The following is a 23,614-nucleotide window of genomic DNA, read 5'->3' as shown; positions in this document are numbered from 1 at the left end:
CAAAGTTACACAGATAAATAATGAAATTCACCCCACAACCCGGAAACTTGGGTTGTGTCTTCCAGGAATCCCCTCTCCCGCCCCCACCTCCTGCCTTCGAAGCTCAACGGTCCCACAGACCCCGGCTCTGCTAGGCTCGGGGTGAGCCGCGGTACTACCTGGCCCCGCCCAGCCCAGGCTGGGCTAGCTCCGCCCACCTCTTTCCCACAACCAATGACGCCTGGGCGCTTGAGGGCGGGCTCTGTCTGGATAGGCTCTCTGATTGGTCCTCTGTGGAGGCGGGTCCAGTCCGACAGGCGGGCAGCTCCGTAGCGTCCAGTAAGCCGGGAGCAGCAACGCGCCAAGTTTGTGTTCTTGGCGGGTGCGGGGAGGGGTGGTCACGTGGCGGGCTTGCAGCCACCAGTCGGCGTGGTCTGTGTCCGGGTGAGATCGGCGACAGTTTAAAGCCAAGGCTTCGCCAGACACGTGGAGCGGTCGCCGCGTTTCAGTAAGTGGGCAGGCTGCGTCGGAGTGAGGACTCCGGTCTTGCGGGTCCCGCGGCCGCCGCAGGGTCTTCGCTCTCCCGCCGCGCTCCCGCGCCTCCGGGAAGCGGTTGGTGAGCGCCGGGGCCTCAGCGCCCCGGTCCTGCGCACGTGGGTTTCGCGGAGGCGGTGGCCGGTCGCCTCTGGCGGGGGGGGGGGGGTTGGTGGTGTATCCCCTCTTTGCAGAACCCTGTTTTTGCTTTGTACATTTTGGGATTAAGAACCAGCCCCTCACCTTAATCTGTGGGCCGCGCCACTACGCTGCTGGTCGGGAGCTAGCAAATATTCACCCCAGGGGAAGCCCCTTGTGAAAGCCCGCGGTCCTCGCCGTTGTGTGCGTGGGGTCTGCCCTGGCACGTGCCCAGATGTCCCTGTGGCCCGCAGTCTGGCACGCTCAGATCCAGGAGACAAGTGTCGCACTGTTCTTGGCTTCTTGGCCCAGGGCCTGTGTTTCGAGGTTCTCGGGAGTGAAGTGATCCTCTGGTCAGCTGTGAGGCCAGTGCACATGTGTGTTTTCTTCACTCCGGCAGTTGCTGGGCTGGAAAACACCAGTTTGGGGTTCCTGTGGAATGTGATTTTAAAGGTCTTTTGGCCAGGCAAGGGGAGTGATTGTGATTCCCGGTGTTCTGGAAAGATTTCAAGGATACCAAATTCAGATTCTGATCCTTACTGTTCTTTGACTTTAGACGAATTGGCCCTCCTCTCTGTGACACACGCAACTTGTTCAACGAGATCATTGCCTCAGCAGCCCAAGGCTGGATCCCACATAGTCCCTGGTAAGACATGTAAGGAGGCTGGTGTCCTTGCCAGTGATTTTTTTTTTTTTTTAGTCTCAACTCCTAATTGTGAAGGTCATCATGTCTCACCTGAGAACTGTAGCCTGCAGAAATTATCCACACTGTATCAGCATGGGTTTCAGTGAGCAGTGTTGGCTGGAGCACTCAGTAGGGGTTCCCAGGAAAAGACAGCTTCTTTAATAATGATTGCCAGTGTTTGTTTGCCCTGCCTTGCAAGTGTTCTGCGTGCTTATATCTGTGTCTCCTGTAATTCAGCAAGCTTCAGAATGTCCTTGTCTTTGTATGTTAGATGCAGAATGGGTTTTGAAATCAGAACTTAACACCATTACCATGACCATTTTTTCCTTCTTGTACCCATATGGAGGCTTGAACTCAGGGCAGTGTCCCTTAGCTTTTTCCACTCAAGACTGGGCCTCTACCACTTGAGCCAGAGCTCTACTTCCCAGAACTTAATTGGAGATGAGATTATCACAGACTTTTCTGTCCCAGGCTGAGCTGTGTCCTCAAATCTCAGCCTCCTAAAGCTGGGATGTAGGTGAGCAACCACCACCCTTTTTTGGTATACTTCAATATGCACCTCTTGGGGGCTCCTTGCTGTTGAAAGTAGAGAATCCTGTCCTGTCACATGTCCATCCTCTCTCTCTCTCTCTCTCTCTCTCTCTCTCTCTCTCTCTCTCTCTCTCTCTCTCTCTCTCTCCCCCCTCTCTATCATGAGACCTTTTTTTTTTTTTTTGCCAGCTCTGGGACTTGAACTCAGGGCCTGAGGACTGCTCTTGGGCTCTACCACTTGAACCACAGCACCATTTCCAGCTTTTCCTATGTATGTGGTACTGAGGAATCAAACCTAGATCTTTGTGCATTCTAGACAAGCACTCTACCACCAGGCCAAACTCCCGGCTCTTTCATCTGCTCTTTTACAAAAGAAATCAAGGTTTTCTTTGACTGAGCTTCACTAGTTATTTGTTTCAGATTTCACAAATGGATAGGGAAATAATGCAAAGACCAAAGTTTCTAGGAAACACTGTGATACTTGTCACAGCCTGAACACCAAAGTAAGAATTCTTTCTCCTGGTTTGTCTTATCGTTTGGCCTTTGAATCTCATTTACTGTGGCACTCTTTGCTCCCTAGGCTTCAGCCACATTATCCAGATTTCTGATCTTACCTTCCTATCCAAGTGTGTGTTCTGTCTAGATCTCTTTCTCAGATCTGTGCTTGGCTCCTTGCCATTTTCAGATTTCTGATCAAGCACTTCCCATGGACCTGTCTGAAATAACCCCACCATTTATTGTTCTCATGGTCACCATCACCCCTAATTATCTTGTGTATTTTTTTTTTTTTTTTTAATTTTTGGTCAGTCATGGGGCTTGAACTCTGGGTCTAGGCACTGTCCCTGAGCTCTTCAGCTCAAGGCTTCCGCACTATCCCTTGAGGTATAGTACCACTTGCGGTTTTCTAGTGGTTAATTGGAAATAGGAGTCTCATGGTCTTTAGTGCCCAGGCTGGCTTTGAACCGTTATCCTCATATCTTAGCCTCCTGAGTAGCTAGGATTACAGGCATGAGCCACCGCACTGGCTTCTTGTGTATTCTTTTAAATTTTGTTTTGAGATAGGATCTCTGTGTGGCCCAGATTAGTCTCTAATCTGGGAGGCTCGGAATCCTACCCGAGCCTCCAGAGTGGTTTGATTATAGTTATATAGATAGTAATCTTGTTCATACAAACAGGATCTGTATTTTATTAATTTTGATGTTTTTAGTGCCTCACTTTGTGCCTAGGATATGGGAATTGCTCAGTAAATATTTGTTGAGTTGAATAGATTCATTTTAGGTTAATACCAGTGAAATAGTTTGCTTATTAATTAATTTGTTTCTTTTTTAAAATTCTGGCCCTATGGCTCAAACTCTGGGCCTGGGTGCCATCCCTGAGCTTTTCAGCTCAAGGCTACTACCTTACCCCTTGAGCCACAGTGCCACTTGTGGTTATCTGTTAGTTTACTGGAGATAAGAGTCTCAGACTTTCATGCCTAGGTTGGCTTTGAACCGTGATCCTCAAATCTCAGCCCCCGGAGTAGTTAGGATTATAGGTGTGAGCTACTGGTGTCAGCTACCCCTGAGCTTTTGTGTTCAAGGCTGGAATTCTGCCATAGCTTCACTTCCTGCTTTTTTGGTAGTTAAGAATCATAGAGGTAGAATGTTTTCCTTGCATGCATGAATCCCTGAGTTTTATTCCTCAGTACCACATAAAGAGAAAAAAACCAAGTGGCTCAAGTGGTAGAATGCTAACCAAGAGCAAAAAGAAGTTCAGGGACAATGCCCAGGCCCTGAGTTCAAGCCCCAGTACTGGCAGAAAGCAAGCAAGGAAGGAAGGAAGAAAGAATGACAGACTTCCTTGCCTGGTCAGGCTTTGAACCATCTCTGTAACTGAAATTACAGGTGTGAGCCTGATGAATGGCATATCAGTTACTTATTTTTAATTGAACTTAGTTACCCTGTGATCCAGCATTTTCACTGGTGGGCATATATCCTAAAGAATTAAAAAGCCAGAGATAGCACCTATGCTCTGAGTTCAAGCCCCAGGACAGGCACACACACAAAAAAGATTATCATCTTCCCTCTCCCCCTCAACACATCTTTAAAGTATATGGACTCAGGATCTTTCTGCTTTCTTGCTATAACTAAGAATGACCCAGAATATAGTAGATTTACTTGAAAAGTGACAAAAAATCTTGGACATGGGCTGGGAGTGTGGCCTAGTGGTAGAGTGCTTGCTTAAAATGAGTGAAGCTCAGGGTTCGATTCCATAGTACCACATACATAGAAAAAGCCACAAGTGGTGCTGTGGCTCAAATGGTAGAGTGCTAGCCTTGAGCAAGCTCAATCACAGTCCCCAGACTCTTGAGTTCAAGCCCTGGGACTGGCCCAAAAAACCCAAAACACAAAAAGAAACAAAAAAAAAATTTAAAAAACTTGGACTCTTTGAATAAATCAAGATTTTTTTTTTAGGTTCAGGAAAAATAAAAGCTGTTTTAGGAAGGGGGAAAATTGTGGGTTTAATGAGACACTGGTGGCTCACACCTGTAATCCTAGCTAACCAGAAGGCTGAGATCTGAGGATCTTGGTTTGAAGTCAACCCAGTTGGCAAAGTTCTTAAAACTCTTATCTCTAGTTAATCACAGAAAAACCTGGAAGTAGTACTGTAACTCAGGTGGTAGAGTACTAGCCTTGAACAAAATGAGCTTATTCACAGTGCAAAGGACCAGCAAAAAGAAGGAGGAAGAAAGGAAGGAATGAAGGAAATTGTTGTTTTGGGGGAGAAGGAGTTTGTGCCAATACTAGGGCTTGAACTCAGCTTAGCTTTTCTGCTTCTAGCTGACACTCATCATTTGAGTGTCAGCTCCATTTCTGTCATTTCATGGTTTAATTAGAGCTTAGAATCTCATGGATTTGTGTGGTGTGCGCCACTGACACTTGGCTTGAGCTTATGGTTTTAGTAGAAGTATGTTCTACTAGTACAAAGGATTGAAGTGTTCTTTGGGTTTGGGCATTACTTGATTCTACATGGTGAGAGGAACAAGGTGGAAATCTCGAGTAGTGAGAGGGGCCAAGAGTTTGATCTTGTGATAAGAGTGCTTGCCTAGCAAAAAGACCCGGGTTCGATTCCTGGACCACATACATAGAAAAAGCCGGAAGTGCTTCTGTGGCTCAAGTGGTAGAGCTCTAGCCTTGAGAAAGCCCAAGGACAGTGCTCAGTCCCTATGATCAAGCCCGGGGACTGAGGGTACCTTTGCTTAGAACTACTACTATCTTGGATCAGGAAAAGGCTTATTTGTGGGTGGGCAAAAGGGCAGCAAGTCATTCTGCTGAAGTGGAATCAGGGTTTCATGAGAGTAGTCTCCTCCCCCACTTTATACTGAACTAAATGCCTTTCATTCCACGGTTAGAGACCTGCTTTCAGGAGAGAAAAGTTTCCACAAGGACTTTAGTCTTTTAGTCTTTGGGTAATAGCTTCTCTGTGTTGCAGGGCACTTTTGAGTCATTTCTAACCTTCAGTAGTTAATATTTAAGGGAAGCTTTCTCCTCTGGGCTCTCTAGGTTTTAGTGCTGACATGTGGTTTTCTCACTTAGTCCCTTAGTGCTGAGCTCAGTGAGGGAAGCTGTGAGACCTGGTATCCCAAGCCGGTTAGGGTCCTTGTCACTGCCTCTGCTGGAGCAGGTGTGGTCCCCACAAGGTGCTGCTGCTGTGGCTGAGAGTGTTCGATGGTGGGCTCTGGAGTCCCAGTACTTTGGTTTTACAGGCATGGCTCTAAGCCTAATGATGTCTTGCTTGTGTTAATGAGTGCTTTGAAAGCCCCAATTAGGAATTTTCTGGTTCAAGATGATAGGAGTTTTCTGGTTCCTGTTACTGGCCCTGCCAGACAGGATGATTGCTGTAATCTGGAACTATTTAGCCTATTTGTTGAGTGGTTTTGTTTGTCTAGCAAATTGCATGCATGTACTCTTGGAAACTGAACTCTCTCATGAGTGACATCTTTTTTAGTCAGGGTAACCTTCCTCAAACAGGCCTCCTTTCTGGGTTGTGTAATGGAAACCTCTTCTTCTCTGCCTTCTCAGCCCCAGTACTGTACCCAGTTACCCTCAGTTCTTGTCCTTATAATTAGTGCCTGTGTTTTAAGGCTCCGGTCAAGTTTGTTCACCACCATGACAAAAGCTCCCCTCCCCACCTCAGTCCTAAGTAAGTACTTGCCAACTGAAGTTTACATGAGTGGAAAAACATAGGAAAATGGACAGCTATTGGTTAAAGAAGTACAGTGTCTTGAATGCTTAAACTGGTACATGGGAAATTCCACTGATCTCAAAACTAGTTCTTTGTAGAAGCACATGGGAGGATACAGCCAGATGTATTTTTATGGACTTTGGTTTTCAGTCTTTTTGAGGGTTGTTGTTTTTGGTTTTGGTAGTACTGGGATGTGAACTTAGGGCTTTGTGCTTGCTAGGCAGGTACTCTATAACTTGAGTCACTCCCCAATACTGGGCTGTGTGTTTTAAATAGAAATATAAACATGAAATATATATAAATATATACATATATAATTTGAATTTTTGCAAACTTTAGCTGTGCTGTCAACTTTGGAAAAAGTATCCCAGTTTACCGTGTTGCATTGGCATTGTACAGAAATTAATAGAAACGTTAAACGTAATTTTTTTTATTTGTATGGGGTAAACACTACTAAATATATAAGGTCTTATCAATGTGGTTTTGATTACAGAAACTAATAAAGTATTCTCTAAATAATTAAAAAAAAGAAATATAAACATGAAGCGGGGTGCTCACACCTGTAATCCTAGCTACTTAGGAGGCTGAGATCTGAGGCAGAAAAGTCCCAGTGAGATTCTCATCTCCAGCAGATTACTCAAAAAAGTAGAAAATAAGCCTGGGTGCATGGCTTACGCCTGTAATCCTAGCTATTCAGGAGGCTGAGATCTGAGGATCACCATTCAAAGCCAGCCCAGGCACTAAAGACCCAGAGATACTTATCTCCAATTAACCACTAGAAAACTGGAAGTGGCATTGTGGCTCAAGGGGTAGGGCAGTGGCCTTGAGCTGATGAGTTCAGGGACAGGGCCTAGGCCCAGAGTTCAAGCTCCATGACCCACCAAAAAAAGGGGGGCAGGAAATGGTGTTATAACTCAAGTGGTAAAGTGCTAGCCCTTAACATAAAGGGGCTCATGAGCCAGACAGTGCCCAGGCCCCGAGTTCAAACTCTAGGACTGGCAAAAAGGAAGTAAGGAAGGAAATCTGACTTGAAATTCACTCCTCCCCTCCCCTCCCCTCTCCTCCTCTCCCCTCCCTTCCTCTCTCCTTTCCTCTTCTCTTCATCTTGCCACGTAGCCAAGTCTGGCCTAAAAGTTAAAATCTTCCTGCCACATTCTCCTGAGTAGCTAGGATTGTGGGCATGTTGCCCTGAATCTAGGAACCTGTAATTCTCGTGTCTATTCTGGCAAATATGGTACTACAGCTAGCAGCTTCCTAGGAGTCTAGTTGGCTAAAATTCCCCTTTACAAGGATGTGCTGTGCAGCCTGTACTAGAATACCTTCCTTCTCTCAATCTCATGTTCATTACTAGAAAGGAGGCCTAAATGAGCACATTAAAATGGTCAGTGTCTGGGAATGTGGCTTAGTGGTAGAGTGTTTGCCTAGCAGACATGAAGCCCTAGGTTGGATTCCTCAGTACCACATGTACAGAAAAAGCTGGAAGTGGCTCTATGCTCTATACTACTCAAGTGGTAGGATCCTATCCTTGAGCAAAAGCTGAAGGACAGTGCCCAGACCCTGAGTTCAAGCCCGAGGACTGGCCAAAAAGAAAGAAAGAAAGAAAGAAAGAAAGAAAGAAAGAAAGAAAGAAAGAAAGAAAGAAAGAAAGAAAGAAAGAAAGAAGGAAAAGTTCCAGGAATGCAGTAAGACAAGAGGCATGCATGCATGCTTTTTTTTCTTGCTTTTTTTTCTCACTTTGCAGTACTGGGTCTGGAACCCAGGACGTCACAAATGCTAAGCACCTGAGCCATGCCCCAGTTTTAGAGCATTTCTTATAGCAAAACTCCCATGTACATGTTTCTGGGTTCTGGAAGAAATGTGTCGTGCTATCTACTGCACTTCAATTGTATCATGCTCTGGTGGACAACTTGAAAGAAGTATCCCAGTTGTCTGTCTTTTAGGTATTTGTGTAACCACTCAGACAAATCTGAAACATTGGTAAAGTTTTTTCTTATTCATTGGGAGCCTAACCAGATTCCCTCCAGTCTGTTTTTATGTCATTAGTTTGTCTGTTTGATCATTTGTGCTGTGTACTGTGGAACTTCTTTTTTTTTTTTTTCAAGGAACTGTTAGTTCTTACCTTCAAAGACCTTGGTTTGGTTGTGGGGACAGGAGGCCAGGTAGAGGTGGGAATCTGAGGTGGGCTCACTGTATAGGAAAGCCTGATTGGAGGAGGTTCTGGGGTAGGCTGCGTCAGAGAGGAGGAGCAGAACAGAGAGGAGGAGCAGAACGTTGCCCACAGTGGTTTTGCAATAGGTTATTCTGGTGTTTACCAAACATTCTGAGGAAAAGGCTCATAAAGGCCCTCGGTACATTATTTTTAAATTTTATTTTATTGTTGGGGTGATGCAGGTGGTGAGTACATTACTTCATGAACATTGTTCCCCTTTCCCATGTTTTTCTCCCACTTTCCCTCCCCCACCCCATTAGAACTTTCGTCATGGGGCGCTTCTAGATTACTGTGCTTTGTCTAAGTTTAATGTAGGAAGCTATACATGCTTTTCCCTTATTTTAGGCAACTTTGAACCAGTGTGATGGAGAAGGCTCCAGTCAACGGGGCCTACAAGGATATTGCCCTATGGGCTTCCCATGATAATATGCTGGTGCAGCCCCTCAAGGAGAGTGATATTGAGGTGAGATTTGTTTGGTCTTCACACAATTTGACTTCAGGACCCCTTTGTTTCAATGTTGTGAATATTCAATGTTGTATAGAGATGGAGCCCAAAGTCTCCCACATACTAGACAGGTGCTATACTACTGAGCTGCATCCCCAGCCTGTAAATCATGAGTTCAAATCCTAAAGTAACTTTTGTGGACAGCTTTGTTATTATTATAAGTATCAGATCATAGGGTTGGGATGTTGTAAAGTGATTGCGTCTAGCATGTATGAGGCCCTCAGTTTGCTATCCAGCACCACCACCCAAAAAACAAACAAAAACTAAATGTGCCAGATTGAGAGGCAGTGACTTCGAAACTGGGTGAAAGTTCTTTGAGGGTAAATATTGCTATGTCAGTGTGAGATCCTACAAATCTCAAAGCACTGTGTACCGGGTGTTATGGAGGAAATCAAGAGGAGAGATCATTGAGTTTGACCCTTTCTTATATTTTACCAAGAATGTATCTGCTTAGATGCCTGTAAGCATCTTTATTAATTCTTACAACAGTTTTGTTGAGATATTGTCACACAGAAGCCCTTCATTTTAGGATGTAGTTATATCTTGGTAAATACCTGAGTGGAAAATATTCTAATGGATTGAAAGGCTGAGGGAATGACTCCAGTGGTAGAGAGATTGCAAAAAGACACCAAAAACTATGGGACTGGCAGTATGGCCTAGTAGTAGAGTGCTTGCCTAGCATGCACAAAGTCCTGGGTTCAGTTCCTCAGTACTACATACACAGAAAAAGACAGGAGTGGTGCTGTGGCTCAAGTGATAGAGCACTAGCATTGACCAAAAGTACTCAAGGACAGTGCCAGGCCCTGAGTTCAAGCCCCAGGACTGGCACAAACAAACAAACAAATAATTAATTAATTAATTAATAAAAAAAAAAAAACTATGTGAGATAGAACCAGGTACAAGTGGTTCATGCCTGTAATCCTAGCTACTTGGGAGGCTTTGAGACCAGGCTAAGCAGTAAAGTCTGACAGATCCTTCTTCAACCTATTCCTGGGCACATTAGTAGATGCCTATCATTCCAGCTATAGTGGGATACAAAAAATAGGAACATCACAGGTTAGGCATGTTCCTGGGCCAGAAACATGAACTTATCTCGAAAATAGTCAGCATATGCTGGGCACCAGTGGCTCACATTTGTAATCCTAACTGAAGGCTGAGATCTGAGAATCTTTGGGTTGAAGCCAGCCCAGGCAGGAAAGACCAAGATATTTCTATTCTCGCTAGCCACACAAAAGCTGCAAGTGGAGTTGTGGCTCAAGTGGTAGATTGCTAGCCATGAGTATGAAAGCTCAGGCACAGTGTCCACCCCCTGAGTTCAAGTCCCAGAACTGGCACAGAAAAAAATTCTGCAAACATGGGTCAACAGTAGAGCACCTCCCTAGCAAGCACGAAGTGTGCTGAGTTCAAGTTCTAGTACTACCAGAAAACAAAAGTACTGTAAGATAATTTTCTTCTATACAAGTTTTCTGAGTTCAGATTCTTTCCCAAATGTTACAGCCTTTGAGGAAGACACATTCTAGACCTTGCATGTTATAGTAGTCTTGATTGCGGTTGTTTGGGTAATAGCTTCTAGAGCACAATGTGGATCTGTGGTAGCATTTTTTCTCTTTAGATTATAACTTTGAGTAGAGCAGAATTTTGAACAGAAATGTCCTAATGTCCAGCTTTTGTTTTTTTCTTGTAAGGTTTACAACATCATTAAGAAGGAAGGTAACCGGCAGAGGGTTGGATTGGAGCTAATCGCCTCAGAAAACTTCGCCAGCCGAGCAGTGTTGGAGGCCCTGGGCTCTTGCTTAAATAACAAATACTCTGAGGGGTATCCTGGGCAGAGGTGAGTGCGTATCATCAATTCCTGCTTTCTGACAGTGAAGTGCTAAATCAGTGTGGAATTTAAATCATGCGTAAGTTGCAGAAAACCACAAGCTTCCCAGATGCAGGGTTTCTCCTCCATTCCTGCTCTCCACATAACACAACTCCCAACCTGATGCCAGTGAGTGAGCATGCTCAGGATCATGTTAACAATCCCTTTTGGGGTCTTCTGGCATAGCCACTCTGTAAGGCATGCAGTCCAGCATCTTAGCTAAAATAAAAAAAGGTCAGTGTCTGTCCTGTGAGGGATGCCATGGAGATGGCCGATGCTGTGGGAGTTATCTCATCTGTGCAGAGTGAAAGGGAACCATAGAATACGTTCATCATCCTTACCTGAAATGCTTGTGACCAGAAGTCTTTCAGATTTTAGAATATTTACAAAGACTTATAGGCTAAACATTTAAAATTTAAAATTCTTCAAAACTTGAACCTCTTTTTTTTTGGTACTGTTGTTTGAATTCAGGACCTTCAGCTTACTAAGTGGGTGCTCTACTGCTGAGCCATGTCTCCCTTCCTATTTCTCAATGGTGAAAATAAGAGTTTCACAGATTTTCCTGCCTGGGTTGGCTTTGAACTGTTATTATTAGATCTCAGCCATCTGGCTCTGTTTCTCAATTTTTTTTTTTTTTTTGAAATGGAATGTCACTTCCTGCCCAGGTTGCACCTGAACTGCACTCTGCCTATTTTAGGCTTCCAGTAGTTTCTGAGAAAACAGACATATGTCACTGTGACCAGGTTCCCTCTGTTGACATGAAGGCTTGGGACTTTTTTGCCTGGATTGGCCTAGAACTAAGATCTTCCCAGTCTTACTCTTCACATAATTTAGGATCCCAGATTGTGCCTAGCAATGGGTCTCACCAACTTTTCTAAGCCAGCCTATGATTCTTCTATTCTTAGCCTCCCAAGTAGCTAGGGTTATAGGCATGAGCTGCTGGTATCCAGCTGAAAATACTGAATTTGACAATGGCATCATAATTTCTGCATTTGTGTTCCCTTGGAAACAAAATCAAAGGTCCTTGAAGAATGGACTGCCATTCTGTCTGGAGATACCTCTGAAGCTCTGTAGAAGTCTAAGGGTAGCATTCAAGGTTTTGTCTTCCTCCTGTGACTATAAATACTTTTTGCATTGTGTGTTCACAGCTACTATTTCACTGGATCCTCTCAGCAACCTTCGATGAGCTGAGATTCACTTTCCTTGTTCATGTTCTGCCCACCCCTGAGTTTCCTGGGCCTCTGCTTGGCAAGAGGTTGGAGGCTACAGTGGATGTGGGCCTCTGCTTCTCTCCATAGGTATTATGGCGGGAATGAGTTTGTTGATGAACTGGAGATTCTGTGTCAGAAGCGAGCGCTGCAGGTCTACCATCTGGATCCTAAGTGCTGGGGGGTCAACGTCCAGCCGTACTCAGGTGATTGTTGTGCCCAGATGGTTCTCACAGCCCTTCATGTCAAGTTTCCTGGGCTGGTATTCATTGAGAGGAGTCTAAAGACTAGTAAAAGAAAAAGTGAGAAATAAAGTAAAAGTGAGAAATAAAGGGCTGTGTGTTTCCCCTGTTCTTGAGCTCCTAGCCCTTCTAGTCAGTGCTCTGCCCTTGAGCATGCCCTCCACTTAATCTAGGGGATTGGTGCTGGGTCCCTCTGAAGCTTAGGAAAGTTGTGGTGATGATCAGATGTGTTTCACCAGTCCTAGATGAGCCTGCCTAATGGTGTATCTCCTGGCCACCACTTAGTGTCTCATGGTAAAAATAATCTCTTGATTCTTTTTTTTTGTTTTTTTTTTCCCCCTTGGGTCATGGGGCTTGAACTAGGCCTGGGCGTTCACTGTTCACTGTCCCAGAGCTCTTCAGCTCAAAGCTACCACCCTGCCCTTGAGCCAAGCCCCACTTCCCAGTTTTCTAGAGGTTAATTGGAGATAAGAGTCTCAGGTCCTTTTGTGCCCAGGCTGGCTTTGAACCTTGATCCTCAGATCTCAGCCTCTGGAGTAGCTAGGATTACAGACGTTAGCCACCACGCCCGGCTCTCATGATTATTTCTGTGACCTCCCTGTTTCAGGTTCTCCTGCAAACTTTGCAGTATACACTGCCCTGGTAGAGCCCCATGGGCGTATCATGGGCCTGGACTTGCCTGATGGGGGCCACTTGACCCACGGCTTCATGACTGACAAGAAGAAAGTCTCAGCAACATCCATCTTCTTTGAGTCAATGCCATATAAGGTAAGACTGTATCTTTCTCCAGAGCTTTCCTTTTTTTAGAAAACTTTTCAGTGTCTAGTGCACTTGTTGGGATCAGTTTTGTTTATATAGCACTGTAGGTCTTACTGTGTTTACCTCTTTCCTGCTTTGGGTACTCAGGCTCTCTGGGCCTGCTGCAGACAGCTGGGATGGGGAGGTGAAGTTTTAGCCTGAGGCCAAGGAAGGTGGTAGAGATGGCCCACTGACCATCCCAGAACTATGGACAGCAACTGGAGTAATAGCTCCTAACAACCTGGTCAGCTACAGCTAGACATCTAACAGCTGCCGGCACAGCTCTGTCCTCACCCAGTTATGTCCCTGCCTAGAGTCCATCACTATCCCCACTGCACACATCTGTCCTCCACCAGCCAGCCAGTGCTAGCCATAATGCCCAGCAGTAGAACCAGGACCATCAGAGTCTATGCCCAGGCCTGTTTCTAGAGTGTGGTAGTCCTGGGCAAATCTTTTTTGTGGGGCTTTTTTCTGTGTAAAGAATTAAGTCAGAACATAACATATTAGATGCAAAGGCTCATAAAGGGCTTCGTGACTTATCCATAGAGACGAAATTGAATGGATAGAAAAGAAGTAGCATGAATGTTCTTTATTGTCCAATGGCTGGCTCTTTTCTTCCTGTATCCAGGAATCACCTTTTTCATGTTTCCTACTGTTTAACATGCTTTTATTGATTTTCTGTTTGCTGCCACAAGAAAAGTGTCAGTGAATGTTTACATGTGGCTGAATATCACGTATGATATTCTTTAAAGAAAACAGCCAGTGCTCATGTTGGCATCCAGTAGCCTGCACTTAATCAGTTCTAGCAGTTATATGTGGGTCTGGTTTTGTTTGAGTGACATTTGAGACTCTTGATCAGTTTTCATGGAAAACCTAGGTGTTTCTAGTCACAGATCATAGATTTCATTAGCAAAGGCCAAAGCTTGAAACAGTCACAGAACTCTGTGTCTTTGGACTTAGAACACAAAAGCTTGTTTCTACAGTTTTACTGTTGAAAGAATTGTGGCAGAGAGTAATTACCAACTTGTTTTCTAGAGCCTCTTGATGACATTTTGAGCAGCTACATGCTTTTCTCTCCAGTTCTGAACACTTCATTCTGGACATTAGGAAATGAGGTCCTGTGCTCCAGTTCTCAATGTTTTCCTCTACCTCTGTGCTACAGCCCTCCAGGTGTAATGGGTACCTGTATGTAGCCCTAGGGGTATGGAGAGGCAGGACTGGGGACCTGGCTGGCATAGGCCCAGGAAACTCAGCTTGTGTAATCCAGGTCTGCTGGGAGCATTATCCTTGGCTCGATGAGATGTTATGTCACCCCTGACACTGGCCAGGTGACCCAGCTTACATAAGGCTCTCTCAACCCTCTTCTGCTGTGTCTGGTGGTGTCCTTCCACAAACATGTAGTGCTCCATTTACTATAACACTTCAAAATGTCTCAATAATAGTCTACGTAGAGGTCTTATATAGCTTGTATTAGGTATCTATGGGTTCTAACATGTTTAATGTTATTAAATTTTTGCTCTCTACCTTTTATTGACTATATATGCATCTATAGTTGACATTGGCTATGGAGGGGTGAGTCGAGGTATCTGGGGATGGAATCCAAGGCCTGTGCATAAGCATGCACCTTACCATCCAGCATAACTTGAGCCTGAGTTTTGGTTTTGGGTGCTGTAGTCAGTGACCTCTTCAATCTCACAGCCTGTTTCTAGAGTTTTCTGGATTTTCTAGGTGCACGGTGGTACTGTGTCTGGGTGGTGTCCTTTCCCTCTCCAGTAGTCCCAATCTTCATGCTTTTTGTTTTTCTTGCCTCATGGAACTTGGAATAGAAGTGTTAGCAGGCATTTTGGTATTGTTCCTGAAGGTAACTGTTTTGAGTGTGTTTGTAACCACACAGGGCTTGGCTGTTGAATCTTCTTCATTCTGCCTGGGCTTTATGTTCTTCCTCATAAGAGTAGTGCCCTGGAGCAGGGTTTCCTCTCCCTTCTCTGGTCTACGAGTGATGCTTCACCATCTGTACCTTCGTGTAAGCTAAATAGACCAGTATCTTGCCTCATCCTCAGGTCCCAGCCTAGAGCATCCTTTCTGTTGCTGTGGCAGGTAGAGTGGGTACAAGTGGGAGGGCAGAAGGTATATGGAGTGGCCAGAGGAAGCAGCTAAGCCTTTTGTCTATCTCTCCCTGACCCCATAGGTATACCCAGACTCTGGCTACATCAACTATGACCAACTGGAGGAGAATGCCCGCCTCTTCCACCCAAAGTTGATCATTGCAGGTGAGGAGCAGGGCAGACGACAGAAAGGTGATCCTGCCCATTGGATGCCAGTGGCTCACATCTGTAATCCTTCTAATACTTAGGAGGCTGAGAATCACAGTTCAGAACCAGTCAGGGCAAGAAAGTCTGTGAAACTCAGTTCCAGTTACCCACCGAAAAGCTGGAAGTAGAGCCGTGTCTCAAGGGGTAGAGAGCCAACTATGAGCATTAAAGCCAAGCCAAAGCTGGAAGCCCCAAAAGTGCCAGTACTGGCTCATATACACACAAAAAAGATAGCCCTACTTCCGTAGCTCATTGCTGGTTTTCTACTTGAATCCCTGAACCTGGGTCAAAGTATTTCTCTCTTTTCAGAACACAAGCACAACTCTGACTCTGCCATGTCATCTCTCTCATTTCAGGGACAAGCTGTTACTCGCGCAACCTGGACTATGAACGTTTGCGGAAGATTGCTGACGAGAGCGGGGCTTATCTCATGGCAGACATGGCACATATCAGTGGTCTAGTGGCAGCTGGTGTGGTGCCCTCGCCTTTTGAACACTGTCATGTGGTGACCACTACCACACACAAGACCCTGAGAGGCTGCCGTGCTGGCATGATTTTCTACAGGAAAGGTGAATTTTTGGGGTTGGGACAGATGATTTCGGGACTGACAATTCCCCTGAGGAGTTAAAGTGCAGTTGCAGGAACAGGACAACTCTGACCTGGGGCTTCTTGAAAATATTAAGATCCAGCCAGGCACCCATGGCTCACACCTGTAATCCTAGCTACTCAGGAGGCTGAGATCTAAGGATCGCAGTTCAAAGCCAGCCCAGGCAGGAAAGTCTGTGAGACTCATCTCCAGTTAACACCAGAAAACGAGTGGCACTGCGGCTCCAAGTAGTAGAGTGCTAGCTTTGAGCAAAAGAGCTAAGGGACGGCATCTAAACCCTGAGTTCAAGCCCCACGACCAACAACAAAATTAAAAAGAAAATATTAAGATCCAGTACTTAAAAAGAATGCTGAAGGAACAGTGGAATGGGAAGGGGCTTAGTGGTAGACTGCTTACCTAGCATGCATGAAGCCCTGGGTTCAATTCCTCAGTACCACATGCACAGAAAAGGCTGTTATAGTGCTGTGGCTCAAGTGGTAGAGTGCTAGCCTTGAGTAACAGAAGCTCAGGGTCAGTGCCCAGGCCTTGAGTTCAGGCCCCAGGATTGACAAACACACAAATAAATGGAACAGTGTCCGGGTTTACAGATGAGCTAGAAGGAAGCTCCAAATCATGTCCAAGTGCAAGGAAAACAGGAAGAAGGGCTGGAGGTGTGGCTCAGTGGTAGAGCACCTGCCCAGAATGCTCCAAGCCCTGGTTAGGTCAGGCACCAGTGGCTTATACCTGCAAGCCTAGCTACTCAGGAGGATGAGAAAAGTCTGTAAGATTAGTCTCCAAAACAGAGTAAGAATGTGTAAGCACACTCAACTAGTCTTCTCATAAGAGTGGGTGTTTGAAAGAAAGTGTGCGTGGTGGGCCGGGCATGGCCAGGAAGCCTCAGGGTGCAGCAGTCCTGTAGTAAACTTGTAATCTAGCATGTTTCTCGAAAAAAGACAGTAATCAAAAACTATAAAACACTGATGCATAAATCTTAATATAAGTTCAGTCATTGTGAATATTTTCTCTTTCTGGTACATTATAGCTACTTTTTTTTTTTTTTTTTTTTTTTGCCAGTCCTGGGCTTGAGCTCAGGGCCTGAGCACTGTCCTTAGACTTTCTCAAGGCTAGAGCTCTACCACTTGAGCCTCAGCACCACTTCCCGCTTTTTTCTATGTATGTGGTACCGAGGAATCGAACCTGGGCCTTCGTGCATGCTAGGCAAGCACTTTAAGCACTAGGCCAAACTCCCGGCCCTATAGCCTACTTTCTCTCAGGACTCCCCTTATTTTGAGATTCCTAGACTTGTGGACAGCTTATTAGCAGTCATATCTTCATTTAGTTTGTGATGACATCGACATCCTAGCCTTGCATGAGCGGAGAAGGAAGCCAATCCCATGGGCACTGTTGCCCATTCAGGGTAGACCCATGCAGGTGCCTACTCACTTCTCAGTACTGATGAGGTTTTTGGTACTCTTCTGAGGACCTTCTGTGCCAGGAAGCCATTCCCATATTCCAGGAGACACTTGGTTTTTTCACTGCTGTGTTCTAATGGGAGGCTGCCTTGCTGCTTGCTGTGCTGACCCTGGGCTACATGCTGTACAACTCTATGGGTCTCCTCCCTCACCACAAGAGTGCTATTGTGGGGATTCAGTGAATTTCCTTCTCCGCCCTCCCCAGTCAATCATGGGGTTTGAACTCTGGGCCTGGCGGCTGTCCCTGAGCTCTTCAGCTCAAGGCTAGCACTTTACCACTTGAGCCACAGCACCACTTCTGGTTTTCTGGTGGTTAATTGGAAATAAGAGTCTCATAGACTTTTGTGCCTGGGCTGGCTTTGGACCGCCATCCTCAGATCTCAGCCTCCTGCGTAGGCAGGATTATAGGCATGAACCACCTGCTTTTTTTTTTTTTTTTTCTTTGCCAGTCCTGGGCTTGCACTCAGGGCATAGACACTGTCCTTGGACTTTCTCTAGGCTAGCACTCTACCACTTGATCCACTGTACCACTTCTGGCTTTTTCTATGCATCTGGTACCAAGAACCCAGGGCTTTGTGCATGTTAGGCAAGCATTCTTCCACTAGGCCACCATGCTCCTGGCCCTGGATTTAGTTAAAAAAAAAAAATTAAGTGCTTAGAGCAGTTATTGGCTCTGCAATAACAGTTTAGAGGGTCTGCATAAATGTTACTTTTGTCCCTACCAAGTAGGAGTTAACATGACTATTGAAATACCTTCTCAGAATGGAACCAGCTGAGCATGAATTGGCAAGTTGTTATCCTGGACACTTGTTTAAGGCATATGCCTTAAAGATCTCCGCAGGGGAACATTCCTGTCCTTTCAACTTTTCAGGCCTCATTGTAGTGCAGTGCTGTTAAGAAAAGACACCATCACTGGGGCAGGTGTGTGCTAAAATCAGCACTTCAGCCAGCTCCATCCATCCATTATGTCCTTATTCCCAAAGAGCAAGGGCACTGCCACCAGCGAGCAAGAGCTACTCTGCTCTGGCATTGGAAACCAGTTCTCCTAATGCTTGCTCAAAGCAAGCCAGTTTGGGTGATACCAGAGGGAGGAAATGAGTGAGCCTGTGGGGTCATGTTCTGATGGCTTTCCTCCCTAGGTGTGCGCAGTGTCGATCCCAAGACTGGCAAAGAGATTATGTACGAACTGGAGTCACTCATCAACTCTGCAGTGTTCCCGGGCCTGCAAGGGGGTCCTCACAACCATGCCATTGCTGGTAATGTGTCACCAAACTAATGCAGAAGCTATCTGCAATACAGAAGTCATCCTGTATTCCCTAATTTCCACCTCACCTCTCCTCTAAAGCATGTGCCAGGTCCTCCACCCTGGGCCAGGAACTTAGGGAACAGTCTCTGTCCAGGAGATGCTACATGGAGGAAAAGGCACGTGGTTGAGAGGGGGACAATGTGGGGTAGGAGGGAAGTGTCTGCTCCACTCAGAGGGCCGCCATCAAGCCTGTTGGTTGACAGTGCATCCGCGGTGGGTGATACGAGGGTGCTTTTGTGTCCCTTTCTCTCAGCCTCAGTCCCATCATGCCTGGCTGACCTGTTGTCTCTTTGTTTAGGGGTTGCTGTGGCCCTGAAGCAGGCCATGAGTATGGAATTCAAAGTCTACCAGCTGCAGGTCATTGCCAACTGCAGGGCTCTGTCTGAGACCCTCACAGAACTGGGCTACAAAATAGTCACAGGTATAAACACATGGTGGTGGGCAGCCCTACTTGCCTTGTGGGTGGTGCACTGGAGTTCCTCTGGTTAGGATGTGGTCTGCAGATGTGGCTGGCACTGTCACCACGACAACAGTGACTTGGGCCACCTCAGGACAAAGTCAGCAAGCCTCAGATGGAGAACTCGCTTTGTGGGCTCTTTCTTCCCCCCCTTTTTTCTGTGTGTGTGGGGGGGGTGCGCACGCGCGCGCGTGTGTGTGTGCGTGCAAGTGCGTACTGATACTGGGGCTGAGCTTGAATTCCGGGCTTTATTTTTCACTCTCCACTGGCACTCTACCACTTCCGCCATTATTCCAGTTCTGCCCGCTCCTTCTCCAGGGAAGCCTTCCACTGTCCTGCAGATGTGTGTCCTTTCCCCAGGATCAGGGCTCAATAGGCATTTACTGCTGGGAGGAAGGCCTAGGTTGGCCGAATTTCCCCAGGGTACTGGCTTGCCTTGTTTACTTTAAAAGAAACTATACTAGGTGAAGTAATGCACCTTCTATCTGGTGACTATGATGTAACTCTTCTATTAATTACAATAAAAATATATGGGGCTGGACCGGGAGTTTGGCCTAGTGGTTAAAGTGCTTGCCTAGCATGCATGAAGACCCGGGTTCGATTCCTCGGTACCACATACATAGAAAAAAGCCGGAAGTGGTGCTGAGGCTCAAGTGGTAGAGCTCTAGCCTTGAGAAAGTCCAAGGACAGTGCTCAGGCCCTGAGCTCAAGCCCAGGACTGGCAAATAAATAAATAAATAAATAAATAAAAATATATGGGAAAAAATATACTGGAACTGGCTGAGCATAAGGCAGACACAAAAGCAAGAGGGCTAATCAATCGTGAACTAGAACTTCCAAAACTGTGAGGCCTAACCCTTTTCTCTGTATAAGCTCATGATCTCTGGTATTTGTTGTAGTGATGGAAAGCTGACGGACGAGGATAGGGATGGCAGCCTTCGGTAGTGCATAACCACAGGGCCCAGAGACAGAAGAGGAAGGCTGGACTCAAGGACATGCCCCACAAACCTAAACACCTCCTGTTAAACCCCACCTCTTAAAGTTCCACCTTCTCCTCTCAATGCCACACAAAGTACTACGTAAACCTTTGGGGTATACTTAAGATCCAGATCATAGCATCATCTGTACCACTTTGATAATACAGGTTACATATCCCTAATCCCAAATTAAAGCTTCCTGAGCACTGACATAATGCCTAAAAAGATTTGGATTTGGAGTCAGTGATGCTCAACTCCTCAAATGTACAAAATTACTACTAAAGTCTCGTATTTTGACCCTAGCGTTTTGGATAAGAGATGCTCTGTCAGTACTGTTACCATTAGAGTTTGGGATCAAGTGTGTGGCAGGCTGGTACTGTCAGGAATAAAAATGTATCTTATAAATGTGGTCCTTACCTCATCTGTGCAGTAAATGAAACCCCGGTCCTGGTACTGTTTTGAGGGGAGCCTATTAGATTAGCATTAGAGGAGCTGAAGGTGTGATTCAGTTGTAGACCACTTGCCTAGCATGCACAGAGCCATGGGTGGGTTCCATCTTGGTACCCCAAAAAAGAAGAAAATAGTGTTAGCCAGGTGATGATGGCTCAGGCCTATAATCTTAGCTATTGAGAAGGCTAACATCTGAGGAGAGTGGTTCAAAGCTAGCCCAGGAAGGAGAGTTCTTAGTACTTATCTCCAATTAACCACCAAAAAGCTGGAAGTAGAGGTGTGGCTCAAGTAGTAGAGCGTTAGCCATGAGCACAAAAGCTCAAGGACAGTACCCAGGCTCTTGAGTTCAAACCCTAAGACAAGCACGACGACGATGATGATGATGATGATGACGATGATGGCGATGACAACAAAGATTCATTTCCAAGGCACTTGTAGAGAAGTTGAAAATACACTAACCCAGACGTACTTTGGCCCAGCAGCACCTGATATGTTGTGCCATGGGCAGTCTAGAATACAGCAGCTGCTAAATGTTTTACCTAGCAGTCTTAAGTTCCTCTTGGTCTTTTGCCCCCTTTACAATGGCTCTTCCTCTCCAATTCCTAGACCAGGAACTTTGCTTTCACAGATAGTTACTGTTCTGGCTCGTGTGGTGGGTGCCTATCCTCCTGACTTTGGTCTTGCCTCTTCCGCCCCTGCCCACATTCCTCTAGAAGGTTCCTTCAGATGATGTAGTCACCTTACTGCATTTCATCTTGTAAATTCCATTTTCAGGTGGTTCTGACAACCATTTGATCCTTTTGGATCTCCGTTCCAAGGGTACAGATGGTGGAAGGGCTGAGAAGGTACTAGAAGCCTGTTCTATTGCCTGCAACAAGAATACTTGCCCAGGTAAGACTCCTCCATGGTTTTCTTTCTCACCTTCTTCTTATCTGGCCATACTTGTTGCTGATGAAGGTATTTGACTGGTGGGAGACACCTGGTGACCTTGAGCTCATTCCCTCCCCATTCCTGTGGACCTGGCCCTTAGCCTACTTACTGGGAGCAGAAAGGGAAAGGCTAAGGAGTACAGCTGTTGATGAGATTATCAGAATAGCAGGGCCTCTTGAAAACAGACTGCCTCCCTTGGGGTTATGATGTTGGCCACATAGCTTAGATACAGGCAGATGCTGTCCTCCCCTGTAGGAGCAAGAGCCACACCACAGGCTACTTTACATATTATTAGCACAGTGGCTCGGACGAATGCTGCCTCCTTGTGCCATGAGTTCCACCTCTGGTTTTTAAGTCAGCTTGCCAGGATCCTCATGTCAAGTTTTTTTACCCAAGTGTCCCTTTTTTTTTTTGGTGGGTCATGGGGCTTGAACTCTGGGCCTGGGCGCCGTCCCTGAGCTCTTCAGCTCAAGGCTACCACTCTACCTCTGGAGCCACTGCACTACTTCCCCTTTTCTAATGGTTAATTGGAGATGAGTCTCACGGATGTTAGTGCCCAGGCTGGCTTTGAAACATAATCCTCAGGTCTCTGCCTCCTGAGTAGCTAGGATTACAGGCCTGAGCCACTGTGCCTGGAGCCAAGTATCTCTTTTTAAATGTAAAATGGCTATTGGGTACAGCTTAACACCTCTGTTTATCTTAAAGGTGACAAAAGTGCCCTACGGCCCAGTGGACTGCGACTAGGGACCCCAGCACTGACTTCTCGGGGACTTTTGGAAAAAGACTTCCAAAAGGTAGCACATTTTATCCACAGAGGTAAGGATGTGTTTTTGGAAATCTGACAAGTTACTGGCATGCCTAGATTATCTAGTGTCCCTGAGTGGCTAAGATCCCTACCACTGAGGGGGCTTTCTGATGAAGGCTGAGTGCAAGGTCACTCTAGTGAGACATCTTGCCTGGGAGGTTTATGAATGTGTGCTGTTCAGGGATACCACACGTGGAGTGGCTTCTGAGGCATACACTGACATCCATAAAGCATGGTTACTCTTGCTGAGGAGGACATGGTGGCATGGAGGGGCAGCCCCGCAGGGACTTGCTGTGTCTTGTGCACAGGGATAGAGCTGACTCTGGAGATTCAGAAGGACATGGGCGAAAAGGCCACCTTGAAGGAGTTCAAGGAGAAACTGAAAGAGGATGAGAAGTACCAGAGTGCACTGGAGGCTCTCCGAACTGAAGTAGAGGACTTCGCTTCTGCCTTCCCGCTGCCTGGAGTACCTGACGTCTGAAGGAGCTGGCCAGGGAGCCCCCCCGACTCTGGACTCAGTGCCCACCTGACGTACCACAGCTGCCCCATAGGGGACCTATGCCCTCTGAAGGCATTTCTTTCAGACTTCTCTTGTGTTTTTACAGATCAAAACTTATATAAGGCTCATAGTAATTCTGGGATAGGGATTTAAATTGAACCTCACATTTCCAACAGCTGTATATAATTATAATTATTCTGGAAAAAACACTGTGTAGTCATTTGGCCTTAGTCTTATAGACAGCAACACAGGATGAAACTACTAGAATGATTCTGCCATTTCTGTTCCTTTGGTCTAGGTTAACTGGCTCTGTCCTGACGTGCTACACATTCTGTTTTGTTGCCCATTGGGATGCCAGAGGAGGGCTGAGTTATAGCCATTGTAATTGCACAGGAAAATTGTGAATCTTGTACTCTGCACTTGAAATTTATAAGTTTGTACACAAATGAATACACTGTAACAAAGTATAGTTGGAGGGCTTGCCATCAGCAACCCAAAGGCGAATGCCTGGAGGTGTTATGTGGAGGTAGAAAACATGTTTAGCATGTGTGAGGCACTGGGTTCCACTCATATCACACACACACACACAATAGTTATTTTTTTCCAACCTTCGCCTAAGAACATGCCCAGTTCCTTCCTGATATAGGAGTTAGATAAGGCCAGGGGCTTTCCTCTTCAGTCCCCTGCCCCCTAAAAAATAGTGGTTGGCAGCAGTCCAAATGTCACCTTCCAAAGAATCTTTTATTTTTTCACATAGCTGAAGTGCAAACCATAGGTGACTTTTTAATTAGCACAATCAAATGTTTAACCACAGAATGTCTACAAGAATTACAGCTTTAAAAAATACAACTAATTTTTATATTTCAAAAATATCTGAACTGAAATAAATTAATTTCTTAAAAAGTA

General features: G+C 45.8%; 2 protein-coding genes across 3 annotated transcripts in view; one reads left to right on the top strand and one right to left on the bottom strand.

The window, feature by feature from the left end:
- Etdc (embryonic testis differentiation homolog C) overlaps positions 1-845 on the bottom strand; it is a 17,091-nt gene extending 16,246 nt beyond the window's left edge. The window contains exon 1 of the mRNA XM_090349437.1: positions 757-845. The gene's annotated coding sequence lies outside the window, so the exon portion shown is untranslated. The remainder of the gene's footprint in view (positions 1-756) is intronic.
- Shmt1 (serine hydroxymethyltransferase 1) lies at positions 308-23,614 on the top strand. Of its 2 annotated transcripts, XM_090349430.1 has the most exons (13): positions 308-487; positions 1,208-1,297; positions 8,646-8,763; positions 10,491-10,636; positions 11,965-12,080; positions 12,724-12,884; positions 15,103-15,184; positions 15,583-15,795; positions 18,424-18,540; positions 18,889-19,011; positions 21,249-21,365; positions 22,110-22,220; positions 22,518-23,614. In XM_090349430.1, exons 3-13 carry the CDS (start codon positions 8,665-8,667, stop codon positions 22,688-22,690), a joined length of 1,458 nt encoding a protein of 485 aa, XP_090205556.1. In that variant the 5' UTR covers positions 308-487; positions 1,208-1,297; positions 8,646-8,664; the 3' UTR covers positions 22,691-23,614. The 2 variants fall into 2 exon arrangements, with proteins under 2 accessions (XP_090205556.1, XP_090205557.1); XM_090349431.1 differs by lacking the exon at positions 1,208-1,297.

The sequence above is a fragment of the Megascapheus bottae genome, chromosome 17 (assembly GCF_031878675.1).
Source record: "Megascapheus bottae isolate mThoBot1 chromosome 17, mThoBot2.hap1, whole genome shotgun sequence".
NCBI classification, from domain to species: Eukaryota; Metazoa; Chordata; class Mammalia; order Rodentia; family Geomyidae; genus Megascapheus; species Megascapheus bottae.
Note: the sequence above shows the minus strand (reverse complement) of the source record. Positions and strands in the feature narration are given on the sequence as shown.

Excerpts from the sequence above, each read along its gene's own strand:
- Shmt1 (XM_090349431.1), top strand. The coding sequence starts at position 8,665 with ATGGAGAAGGCTCCAGTCAACGGGGCCTACAAGGATATTGCCCTATGG. Across the intron at positions 12,885-15,102 it reads TTGAGTCAATGCCATATAAG|GTATACCCAGACTCTGGCTA; the intron begins GTAAGACTGTAT and ends CTGACCCCATAG. Across the intron at positions 22,221-22,517 it reads AGCACATTTTATCCACAGAG|GGATAGAGCTGACTCTGGAG; the intron begins GTAAGGATGTGT and ends TCTTGTGCACAG.